This window comes from Puma concolor, chromosome B3 (genome assembly GCF_028749965.1).
Source record: "Puma concolor isolate L17-30 chromosome B3, mPumCon1.1.hap2, whole genome shotgun sequence".
NCBI classification, from domain to species: Eukaryota; Metazoa; Chordata; class Mammalia; order Carnivora; family Felidae; genus Puma; species Puma concolor.
Window position 1 is genome coordinate 55401875 of NC_141672.1, and position 13303 is coordinate 55415177.

Consider the following 13303-nt stretch of genomic DNA (forward strand, 5'->3'; position numbering starts at 1 on the left):
AAGATGAGGAGATATGGTAATGTATGGAATTTTCCCTTTTTTTGGTAAGTGGGCCTGGTTGCTTACAACCATTGGTCAGTTAGGGCCTATGGTTATTTTGAAGTGGGCCTTTTCTACATTCCATTGCTCAAACCTGTTTGCCTGATAGCAGCTTCTACAATGCACAGACTCAGATTTGACCAGACAGCTTTAAGGAACTAAGTCTGACTTTATGAAGCTTGAAGCCAATAAAGCCCCTTGGACATGTTGGCCTGATACCTTGCTTACAGGGTTCCTAGCAGTCTTAACAGTTGAGTAAAGAACGTCCTTTCCTGGAAGGTGCAGGAACCTCAGGATATTTTGGGAATCTCAAGAAGAAGAATTCACCCAAATCTACAGGTATTACAGGCAGGTCTGATGGCAAATATTTGGCTTGGCTTCTGGCCTAGAGAGGCTACTAAAAGTCAATCTAGAGATGCCTTATTAAAAATTCCAGCAAAACAGATTTTAAAAGATATATATATGATCAATCACTATTCTTGCTGAGCTTTTGTAAATAATTAGGCCACGTTTATTACAATTGGACTTCTTTTACAAATGAATTAATCTTGACTTGGCTATCTCTGATTAAAAATGAGGATAAATATAGACAGAAAATGTTTCTTTTTTTTCTTTTTTTTTTTTTTTTAAATTTTTTTCAACATTTATTTTTGGGACAGAGAGAGACAGAGCATGAACGGGGGAGGGGCAGAGAGAGAGGGAGACACAGAATCGGAAACAGGCTCCAGGCTCTGAGCCATCAGCCCAGAGCCTGACGCGGGGCTCGAACTCACGGACCGCGAGATCGTGACCTGGCTGAAGTCGGACGCTTAACCGACTGCGCCACCCAGGCGCCCCCAGAAAATGTTTCAATAACACATCTTTGTAGGTACTAGATTGTAAGCACTCAAGACTCAAGACACTGAGTTTGAAATTTGCTCCAACCATTAACATATTTTTCTTTTTTTTCCATTAAGGTGCCTCTTATTAATTACCTGATTGCTTGCTAAACAAAACAGAGTGTTTGATGGCTAACACCACTGGATATATACCATTAAGGCCTTAAATGACTCTCAAATTGGCATTAGATATTTTAACTGCTGCACAAGGTGGAACACGTGCTATCATAAAAACAGAATGTTGTGTACATGTTCCAGATATCATAAAAATGTAACTGGATTGCTAAAAGATATAAATACTCAAATTGGTGCTTTAAACAATCTCTCCCTTTCCTTTAGTGATTGGTTAAACTCCTGGACTGGAGGACGACTTTGGTTATCTATCAAAGGCCGTTTTTATTGGGCTTCTTGTTCTCATAATGTTAACCTTATTTTATTGTTTTTCCAGTGTCTCCCTGCTTGTTGCCAAGACTCCTTCACTGCCATAGATTCAAGCCAACAGATGATCCTTCTACTCAAGAAGGTGCATATATTTGTCTACCTTGGATTGGCTGCCTCTGCTTCTGGTAACTTTTACATATAAGTTCCTCAACTGACCAGTGTTGACCCATAGGTAGCAACATCTCCACACCTCTATTCAGCAGGAAGAAGTTCGGGAGATAAGACCTTCCACTCTCAGCAAAATTAAAGATTTGGGATCAAAATTGTTCAGAGGGGAATGGTGTGGAGAACAAAGGCAGAAGGAAATGTATATGAAATTAAATTTCCTTATAACCTGCAGCCCATTGACAAATACTTGAGATAGGCAGAGTATGACTTTCCTCCAGGAACTCCCAACTGTCTTAATGTCAATGCTTTACTAGAGGAAAAAACAACCTTAGCTTGACAATAGCCAGGCTGGAGGATCCTTTGAGTCTTCTTTAGCATATGAAAGTCTTTCTGGAAATTTCTTCCTTTGTCTTTACCACCCCCAACTCCAAAGGATATCATCAATTGCTCCTCACAATCCCAGGGCAGCTCTTTTTGCCCACAGGTCCTGTCCCTGTGCTTTAATAAAAGCAGTTTTGTTTTGTTGTTGGTTTTTTTTTTTTTTTGCACTGAAAATTCTCAAGAATTCGTTCTTGACTGTTCCCTCCTGAACCCCACATCAAATCACATCAATGTGAATACTATTTTATAAGCTAAAAGGAAGGAGCCAGTGGAAGTCAATAGTGTAAAAAGAAATCAAGTAATTAGTGAATAAATATCCCAAAGGAGGCAAGAGGAGTGTTTGTGATGCATAGCACCTCAAACATAGTGAGGACCCAATTAATGTTTATTCTTAGATCAAAATTATTTTCCTCCCAACTATTCAGATCTCCAAATTAGTGATGTTTTACTTTATTTTATTCTGCATTTTACATTACATTTAATAAAATGATTTTCTGCCCCATGTTAATGACCTGATTTTGATATGCATAATCATAATAAAAATATTAACTACAAAGGTACCTGGGTGGCTCAGTCATTTGAGGGTCTGACTCTTGATTTTGGGTCAGGTCATGATCCCAGAGTCATGGGATCAAGCCCTGGGTAGGACTGTACACTGAGCTTGGAGCCTGCTTAAGATTCTCTCTCTCCCTCTCTCTCCCTCCCCCTCTCCCTCTCTCTCCCTCTCTCTCCCTCTCTCTCCCTCTCTCTCCCTCTCTCTCCCTCCCTCTCCCTCTCCTCTTCTCCCCCTCTTGTGCTCTCTCTCTGAAATAAATAATAACAATAACTACCACTTAATGAGCGCTTAGTATGCGCTTCATAGAACATCTGATCCCTTACAAAACTGTACTGAAGTCAATTTTATTTACAAACAAGAAAATTGAGACTCAAACATGAAAAATTCACTTGTGTCATACAGTTAGTAAATTGTGGAGCCAGATTTTGAAGCCAGGTCTGAGGTCAGTTAAAAATTTGTGTGTGTGGTTTTTTTTAAGTTTATTTATTTATTTTTGAGAGAGAGGGAGAGAGAGAGGAAGAGAGAGAGAGAGCAAGAGGGGGAGGGGCAGAGAGAGAGCCTCCCAAGCAGGCTCCACGTTGTCAGTACAGAGCCTGATGCAGAGCTCAAACCCACGAACTGTGAGATCATGACCTGAGCTGAAATCAAGAATTGGACGCTTAAATCACTGGGCCACCCAGGCACCCCTAAAAATTTATGTTCTAACTTCAACTACCTCCATTTTTACCTCGGTCTGTACTAGAAAATACTAGAAAGTTAATTTTTTTTCAGGCTTACCTTTTAACTCAGTTGAGAGTCCCAGTTGGGCAAAGCATCCTGTGATGGGAGCTGAAACTACCCCCTCAAGTAACTAAACTGCCCAGACTTCAGCAAGACCCTGCATGATTGACCCCAAGACAAAGATCAACCTGACATTTACTGCCTGACTAAATGTACCCACTGACCTTTGTCCCACATTTTATTTATATGAACCTAGACATATTTTCAGCACTTTGAAAATAGTCATTGGGACACTAGTCTGCTGTCTTCTTGGTGCTGGCCTTACTGAATAAATTTCTTTCTTGTTTCACCACTAAAAAAAAAATCTGTTTTCCAAATCACTATGGTCTATTGCCTCTCATATAATTTGTAAATATAGGCCTTTCTTGAAACTTCTCTGTGTAAGTTTTAAAGGGAAATAATTTAGATATTGGTACAAGGGGAAAAAACAATTCACAATTACAATTAAAACCAAATTGATTTGTTTATTCCTCAAAATTGAGACAGGTTTCAACCTTGTTAACCATAGAATATAGTTTACTTTTCTCATATAGCGAAGACATTTTCATTTGTCACAGGTCTAAAATACAAACAATACAGGGCAATTATTGCTACCAATCTTAAAATTTTGTTTAAAATGCCTCTTACAAATGATTTCTATCACAATTGCAACTTAATTTTTGAATTTAATTATATAAAAAGAATATTTCATGAGTTTTGATGTTGGAAATCATTTATGTATTGAAATTGGTTGGTGGCATGCTTAAATTTCAGAAATGAAGATACAATTGCAACCATAAGGCATAAAATGGGAATTTTCAATGGAGAGGGAAAATATTATTTTAAGTTGAATTTATCTGAAATGCAGTGTGAATTTTTCTTAACTGTAGGACCATATGAAGGACTCATAATAACCTTGTAAAACATTACAGAAGGACAATGGTTTTCTTCAATTATCACTAGATGTCAAAATCCTGAAATCCCAATCCCAAGGCAAAACAGCATGTAGGTGGAAATTACCAGATTAACTATATGCACATCCAGCCCCTGTGAGAATAGGATTCTCAAACATCTTCTCTGGAAATCACTCTTCATAAGCAGGAGAGAAAAAGAAACAAAACAAAACAAAACAAAACAAAACAAAACAAAAAAACCTAATTCAAAACATGTCAATTAAGATCCTCCTCAGGAAAAAAAGAAAAGCTTAATTTCGGTTTGAGAGACTCCTCCTTAAGACAGGTAATTCAAAATGATCTGCCTGTATTGGTTTCTCCCTTGATTTCTTGTTCTTGCCTTCCCCCCAATTGATTGGCCCCTCTCTCTGCAGGGCAGAGCTAGCAGCAGAAGCACTATCAATAACGTCACTAACAGCCTGATCTAGAGGTACACTGTGACCCTGACTTCAAAGACCAGGTCAGTCCATTTCCTTGATGCTCATCTCTTCTAGAGCTTTTGTGTGGTGGCTTTTAGTCTGCCTCCTGGCAGAGGTCAACTCTAAGAGAAAAGGGCAGCCAAGAAGAGTTGAAAATAGGAGTGAAAAGGCCTTCAAAGTAAGTGAGGGTTTACATTTTACAGAATCTCTTTTTGTTGGTTTATCAGGACACCTTTGCCTCAGTGAAGTACAGCCTAGATATTATTGAAGACCACAATATTCCACCTTTCTTCTCCCATGCTCCATGTCCCTCCTGGGCAATAAAGCTCTTGGGGAAACAAAGAAAATATATGTTGGCATATATATTTTACAGCTGGGGCACAAAGAAACATTTGCTTTATGAAGGGGGTGGGGAGGCAGGGAGGGCAATTGGGAAAGAAGAAAGAATAAAGACCACTCGGAACAAGTGAGGCATTTTTAAAATGAAATTTACTAAAATCATAGCCAAGGGGCTCACGTCAGTATCTGTCTGAGAAAGGAACTGTTTATCTAGGCCCTGATTTTTTAAAAAAAGTGTGACACTCATCAGAAAAGAAGTTAGACTTCCCACTTCATCAGAGAACCCAGAGATTCTCTTCATGCTAAGGACAGGAGACACTTGGAGACACCACCCTGGACATGGATGTTGGCCTTATGATAATGGGCACTGTCAATGGGAAGCTCTCACCAAATGACAAACTGGACTGTAGGTTTCTGAGGGTCTCATAGTGGGCAGTAGGAAGAGGCTAATATGGGGCAGCTGTTCAGTAAGGGCTCTACCTACTGTACTTTGGTTATTAAAAGCCACTATTGTAACCATATTTTGTGGTCACCGGTCATGTTCTACCTACTATATGTGCATTATTTCCCAATTAACACAACAAAGCATCATTTGGCATACTATCATTTAGTAATGCTGGAAGCTATTTTTTTCTGGCTTCATTCTGGGCCTCACCTTTTAAATCTTCATAATTTAGTTAAACTTTCTCTCTTCCAAGATGGCTGAACTCTAGGGTTTTCTAAGGGAAGTGATGGTGAAGTAAAAATAATAAGCACATTAGGTCACTTTCTGCCAAAGTTTCAGCACATGTCCTACTCAATTTAGGAGGCAAGGGTGAAATTGCGAAGTAAAACCACAGTCATTATGTAGGGATCAAAACAGAAACCTTCAAATGCTCAGTGAAGACTCAGGAACAGCAGCCAAGGCCTGCGACTGGGAGAGAAAATGAGCAGACAAAATAGGACTTAAGAATCACGCCAGTCCAGTCTAATTCCAGGGTACAGTACCTTCTAATTAACATGGTTGTTAAGGATACACTATCAGGGGTGCCTGGGTGGCTCAGTTGGTTGAGTGTCCGACTTCGGCTCAAGTCATGATCTCATGGTCCGTGAGTTCAAGCCCTGCATCCGGCTCTGTGCTGACAGCTCGGAGCCTGGAGCCTGCTTTGGATTCTGTGTCTCCCTCTCTCTCTGACCCTCCCCCTCTCATGCTCTGTCTCTCTCTGTCTCAAAAATAAATAAACATTAAAAAAAATTTTAACAATATACTTTATCAGACACCTCTTGGAATGACTGGAAGCCATTGCCTTTTACCTAAAACTCTGTGTCTCCTGACCTTTGTGATGGAGGGCTGTATATACCCATGCCCAGTTTAATGAGAATGTGACTTACTACATAATGTAATTTAAAGGTTCACTGACCCAAATATAAACCCCACCAAGGAAATGTAACTAGTTAGTGATTATCAGCCAAGACCCTGGGTCCCCAAGAAGAGCAGCTGCTGCTGCTCTCTGGAACAATGAAATGTAACGCTAGAAGGTAGACCAGATCACCACCGTAGGCAGTGTTTGTGAACCGGGAGCCAGTGGCTCCTGATTCCACTGATTAGCGGCAAATGCTGTGTGTAAAAAGTACAATGTTATTCTCAGGACAAAACCAAATCATTAATGAGACATACAACCAAATATTAAATCAGATCAGGCCAGGGATAGAAAGAATGCACCTGGCACAACTGGTTTTGCTGAGCCAGCTCAGCAAGGAGGGTCTGTCACCCCCAGGAGTGTTCATTGACCTCTAGCAACCATAGGGACACATGCTGAAAGAAGACTATAGCACACAACTTTGCCAGTTGACCCTGGCATTATATATTTTTAAGTGATCTAATAAATTATGACCATCAAAAGTAGGTGAATCAAATGCACAAATTTTCCATTTTTAAAATACACCCAGACAAATTTGTAGAGATTGAAAATAAATTCAAGATAATTGTCTGGGATCTACTGTAAAATAAATATTGTACCGACCAGTTAAAACAGTCAAGGAAGGTTTTATTCAAGACTATTGCAATGGGGAAGAGAGACTGACCTCAACTGTGCTGAAATAAAAGACAGGGATGAACTAAAGGAAAAATCCTGGAGGATATTAGTCCTAGAGGATGTTAGGTGGTCAGTGAGGCCATCTGTGTTTGCTAATTGGTGCTTGGGGAGGTTAGGCTTCTATCCTCCCACAGAGACTGGAAGACTGGGGCCCTATCTTTCTCACCTGTCAAAAGAATGGGAAAAACAGAGTTACAGATTTACATTTCAATGGGGCAGAGACAGAATTTACAATGGCAAGTTTTGTCAAGTAAATGTTCTAAGAAAAGGGAGGTCAGGGGTCTATTGACCAAAAGAAGCCTGTCTAAAATTTAGTCAAGCTGAGGGGAACATTACCATTTTGGTCACTATGTTCAACCTTGGAAAGTACATGCTGAAAACTATTTGCATCTGGTTCAGTAAAGATTCACCCCCTCCCCTTTCCCATAATTCTATTTTGCAGGTTAATTGCTTCAGTGAATGATTATTCTTAAGGCAAACAGCAATCACACTAAAATCCTCTTTGCAAATGCTGTTTTCCACTTACAATTTAAATCTTCCTTGGGGACTTGCTACTACCCAAACACACATTTGGTATTTAAACTGAGAATACTATCCCACCTGGGTTAATCTTTCAAGAGGAGAAGATCCCAAGTTTAATTGTCCACAATGGCTATAGGAAAATCCTTTATGCAAAGGATTCTACTGTATGTAGGAAGCTTTTGACTCAGCTGGCATCTCAACTTAAAACTCTTATAATGCTTCACTTTCTTCATGTGTGTATCAGTCACCTGTCACTCAGTGGTACTAGAGAACAGGAATGAAAGATTTCTGACAACTGTTCTAACAAAAACATAATGAAATTCTTCTGATGGATCCCATTTTAACAGGTCATGGCATCCGATTGACAGGTCCAGCAATTCATTTGATTACTGGAGCTTTGCGGGGAAAAATGAGGTCTGAGAAGACCAACTGATAAAAAAGCACAGCAAAGGTCAAACAAATCAGAAAAATGGTCAGCCTAATGAGCCGCAAAATTATTTATTTGCTTGTAAAAAAGAAATTAGCCATAGGTCATCATACATAACCAATACCTGTCTTAGTTGATGGAACACATGATTTTCTAGACAAAATGAAGCAGGGTGGGGAGATTCAGGTGTATAGCCTCTGAAGGGAATTATTGGATTTTTAACAATCTGAAAACCCTGGAAACATAGTCAGAGCCAAAATAATTAGGAAACCATTGTTGATTAAATTCAATATCATATCTGATGGGGCTTCTAGCTTGTTAAGTTGGTTACTGCACAAATAGGGGAGGGAAACACTGAATCCTAGTTCATCTTGTTATTTGGCTTCTATTTGTTCATGTCCATTGGAATGTGCCTAAGCTTACCTTGCTATCTCATGCCTCTGCTTTCAGGATAATCCACTTTTTTTCTTTGCCTAAAATAAACTACTTTGACAATGGTCATTAAAGATCTGCTTATTTCTGGGGCGCCTGGGTGGCTCAGTCGGTTAAGCGACCGACTTTGGTTCAGGTCATGATCTCATGGTTTGTGAGTTCGAGCCCCCCCCAATGTCGGGCTCTGTGCTGATAGCTCAGAGCCTGGAGCCTGCTTCTGATTCTCTGTCTCCCTCTCTCTCTGACCCTCCCCCACTCATGCTCTGTCTCTGTCTCAGAAATAAACATTAAAAAAAAGATCTGCTTATTTCTCTTGACTAGCTTTAAAGTATGTATTACATATTTCTTGATTTTTCTGTGTGGGTTGGCGATGAAGCTCTTGTTTCATTTTCATGCACATACCATCTTCCATATATAGGATATTAGTATGCCATGTCCTCTGTCTACCTTCAGAACAAGAGAGTACAGATTCCTATTCCTTTGTCCATTGATCAAATATGGTACAGAGGTAAGATCCAGCAGTATAAGCTCAGTGAAGGGTATTGCTTGCCTTTTCTTCAGTGTGGTGCTTAGCCTATATTTCAGTCCAACACCCTTCAAAATTTTTATGATTGAAGTATAGTGGACATGCAATGGTACATTTCAGATTCACAACATGGTGACTCCATAATTGTATACATTAAGCAATGCTTACCACAATAACTGTAGTTACTATCTATCACCATACATTATTACAATATTATTAACTATACTCTCTATGTTATACTCTTCATCTCCATGACATGTATTTCATAACTGCAAGTTTGTACCTCTTAATCACCTCACCTATTTTGCTCATCCTCCTATTCCTTTCGCCTCTGCCAACTATCAGTTTGACATCTCATTTAGGCATTGTAAGCCAGTGTCTTTTTCTCATGTAATTACAAGTGAATGTAATTCTCCAAAATAGGACGAGATGCATTGTAAATGACCAAGGACATAGTAAGTACACAACAGAGGCAAAAAGACCTTTGATGCACATCATTAAAACAAAAACAGAGGCGCCTGGGTGGCGCAGTCGGTTAAGCGTCCGACTTCAGCCAGGTCACGATCTCGCGGTCCGTGAGTTGGAGCCCCGCGTCAGGCTCTGGGCTGATGGCTCAGAGCCTGGAGCCTGTTTCCGATTCTGTGTCTCCCTCTCTCTCTGCCCCTCCCCCGTTCATGCTCTGTCTCTCTCTGTCCCAAAAAAATAAACGTTAAAAAAAAAAAAAATTAAAAAAAAAAAACAGACAAGTTCTGAATGTTTTCACTTTTTATTTTGAAATAATTATGAAATCTCAGGAAGTTGTAAAAGTAGTACATAGAGTCCCTGTACCCTTAACCTAGTTTCCCCCAGTAGTGACATCTTAACTGCAGTATAGTATCAAAACCAGGAAATAATTGAGACTAGTAAAATATTGTTAACTAGACTATTAACTGGACTGCATAATTCATTTTCACCACTTTTTATAGGCACATGCAGGTGTTTGTGTAGAGTGCTATGCAGTTTTATCCCACATACAGATTTGTGAAACCACCACCACAATTAAACTCCTTCAGGCTGCTCATTTATGTTTGTTCTACTCCCCCACCCCATCCCAACCCTGTCCTTATCCCCTGGTAACCACTAATCTGTTCTCCACCTCTATAGTTTTATTGTTTCACAAAGGTTATATAAATGCAATCATATAGTATTATAACCTTTTGACATCTTTTCACTAGGAAGAATGCTCATGAGATCTGTTCAGGTTGTTGCATGTATCAATAGTTTATTCCTTTTATTGTTGAGTAGTATTACATTGTATGAATGTTCCAGAGTTTATTCAACCACTGAAGGACATTTGGGTTCTTTCTAGTTTTTGGTATTAAAAATAAAGCTGCTACGAACACTTGTTCATATGTTTTGTATGAACATAGGTTTTCATTTTCCCTGGGATGATTGCCTAAGAGTGCAATTGCTATTTCATAATATAAGTGCATGTTTAGCTCTATAACAAACTGTCATATATTTTCTGGAATGTCTGTGCCATTTTACATTCCCACCAGGAATATAAGAGATCTAGTTTCTCTGTATTATTGCCAACATTTGGTATAGTCACGATTTTTTTTTAATGATTTTTTATTTTAGCTGTTCTAATAGGCATATAGTGACATCTCATTGCAATCAGACTGGATGTTTATACACTATGTTCCCATTGATAAATTACTGCCATCTACATTTTATCCAACATTCACCATTATAGATACATGCTACATCCATAAGCCTTTAGTTTTCCCCTACCCAACCTTTTCTATAGACCCGTAATCTTACTGAATAACTATCTGTGAAACTGCCTTTAAATTTTTTTTAAGTTTATTTATTTATTTTGAGAGTGACAGAGGCAGCACAAGTGGGGGAAGGGGCAGAGAGGGAAAGAGAGAGAATCCCAAGCAGGCTCCCCATTGCCAGCACAGAGCCCAATGTGGGATTCCAACCCACAAACTGAATTCATGACCTGAGCCAAAACCAAGAGTCAGATGGTCAGCCGACTGAGCCACCCAGATGCCCCTGTAAAACTGCCTTTAATTTTATTATCTTTAATCACATCTCCAAAACATTGTCAGACTAGCTAGCTAGAGAAATGGAATTGTCTTGTGTTTAGAATTGCCAAAGTTAAGTGCCCAAAGAATCCATAAAGCATTCACCTTACAGATCTGATTTTTTTTTTAATTTAATTTTTTTTTTTTTTAGTTTACATCGAAATTAGCATCTAGTGCAACAATGATTTCAGGAGTAGATTCCCTAATGCCTCTTACCCATTTAGCCCATCCCCCCTCCCAACAGATCTGATTTTTTAATGAAATATTTACAGGCTTTCAGGTAGGAAAGAGAATGCTTTAGGGGAAGTTTCCCTTAGACTAGTAGCCAGGGATTCTATGTCCTGTCAGAAAAGTGAGGGCCATTATGTTATGGGAGAGAGTTTGGCACTAAGGAATGGAACTGATTTTATTTGTCCAGATAGAAGACAAATGAGGATATGCTATCCAGGTGTGGTAAAATCAAAGCAGAAACTAAGATTTTATTCTCATAGCTCCTGAGAAACCTAGGAAATCAAACAGGTGTGGTGATGCCTTCCTGGCTACGGCAGCTCCATAATGGGTACTTGAATGGGTCCTAAATGAAAAGGCTGTTCAGTACAATCCACTCATTTGTTATACTGTCTTGACAATCTATCACCATGGGATCAGTGAGGTTGGGGAACAAGTTCTAATTGTGCAAATAATTTAAATACTGAAGAGCTGTCATCCATTTTCCACATCACATATACTTTCATAATGTTCAACACACTGCTCCAAACCCAAGTAAAATCCATACAGTAAAAATATTCTTAAAAAAATTTGTTTTAAATGTTTATTCACTTTTTGGGAGACAGAGACAGAATGTGAGCAGGACAGGGGCAGAGAGAGAGGGAGACACAGAATATGAAGCAGGCTCCAGGCTCTGAGCTGTCAGCACAGAGCCCGACACAGGGCTTGAACTCACAAACCGTGAGATCATGACCTGAGCCGAAGTTGGACGCTTAACCAACTGAACCACCCCGGTGCCCCATAAAGTAAAAATATTCTTTACAAATCTGTGCTGAAATTCCTGAAAGGTATATTGTTTGGGGTGGACAGGGAAGGAGGATGAATTCATCAATAGTGGCTTTAAATCAGAAAAATAATGAATCTCCTGCTGAGCTCCACTCTAGCAGAATTAAAAAGAAAAACAAAAAGACTGTAGGGGCACCTTGGTGGCTCAGTGGGTTAAGTATCTGACTTCCTCTCAGGTCATGATCTCGCAGTTCATGAGTTCAAGCTCCACATCAGGTGAGCATGAGCCCTGCCTCTCTCTCTTTCCCTCTTTCTCTCTGCCCCATGTGGGATTCTCTCTCTCTCTCCCTCTCTATGCCCCTTGCTCACTTGTGCCCACTCTCAAAGAAATAGATACCATGTCAGAACAGAAACACTAAAAAGAAAGATTCATAAGTGTGTTTGGATGGATCATTTGGTTAGGCATCCGACTTCGGCTCAGGTCATGATCTCACATTTTCGTGAGTTGGAGCCCCACGTTAGGCTCTGTGCTGACAGCTCAGAGCCTGAGCCTGCTTCAGATTCTGTGTCTCCCTCTCTCTCTACTCCTTCCCTGCTCATGCTCTATCTCTCTCAAAAATAAACATTAAAAAAATAGGGAAAAAAAGGAAAGATTCATAGATTTAAAAAAATATAACTGAATTAAAATGTTTACACCTAAGAAAAATCTTCACTTTTTGAGTTAATATCTGCTTTTCTAAGAATGGAGCTTAAAACTTGCCAATATGGATTGCCAGTATACAGTTTGCTATATAACACACAACATTATCTCCTTTGAAACTTGAAACTCAAATCAATTTAAACAGATTGAAAACAATTTTGTTGTTTTTAAAATTGTGTGTTTGCATATGTGTGTGTATGTGTACTCATTAATGATCTCCTAACCAATCTCAAGTCTCACTTGACACATCACATCTGGCATTTAGGAATTTGATGAAATTGTACCATCCTGTATCCCTACATTATAAGCAAACAAGAGATTTCAAAAGAACCTCAGGAACATAATGGTTATAGAAAGAGATACGTGAAGTAGGGGTGGAAGGGTAGATGACCGAGATGACAGGGGCAGAGAGAGGGAGGGAGGATCTGAAGCTGGCTCTGCACTGACAGCAGAGAGCCCAATGGGCTGGAACCCACCAGCATGAGATCATGACTTGAGCTGAAGCTGGATATTTAACCAACTGAGCCATCCAGGTGACCCACATGTAATGGTTTTAAAGGGACAGAATTAAAAATTAGAGTGTAGTCTGACTAATTTATGTTTTAATACAAATTCTAAAGAGACACTTTTAGAAATACATATTCTAAGACATTCAATTGTTAGCATAAAAGGTGATTTGAGAA

The 13303-nt window shown here is 39.4% G+C and overlaps 1 protein-coding gene across 1 annotated transcript in view; it reads left to right on the top strand.

Annotated features, from left to right (window-relative positions):
• Positions 1-13303, top strand: part of LOC147579985 (uncharacterized) — a 173274-nt gene that overhangs the window by 110893 nt on the left and 49078 nt on the right. The window contains exons 3-4 of the mRNA XM_086708528.1: positions 1366-1440; positions 4490-4575. Coding sequence (XP_086564654.1) covers positions 1366-1440; positions 4490-4543 — 129 coding nt within the window. The 3' untranslated portion in view covers positions 4544-4575. The remainder of the gene's footprint in view (positions 1-1365; positions 1441-4489; positions 4576-13303) is intronic.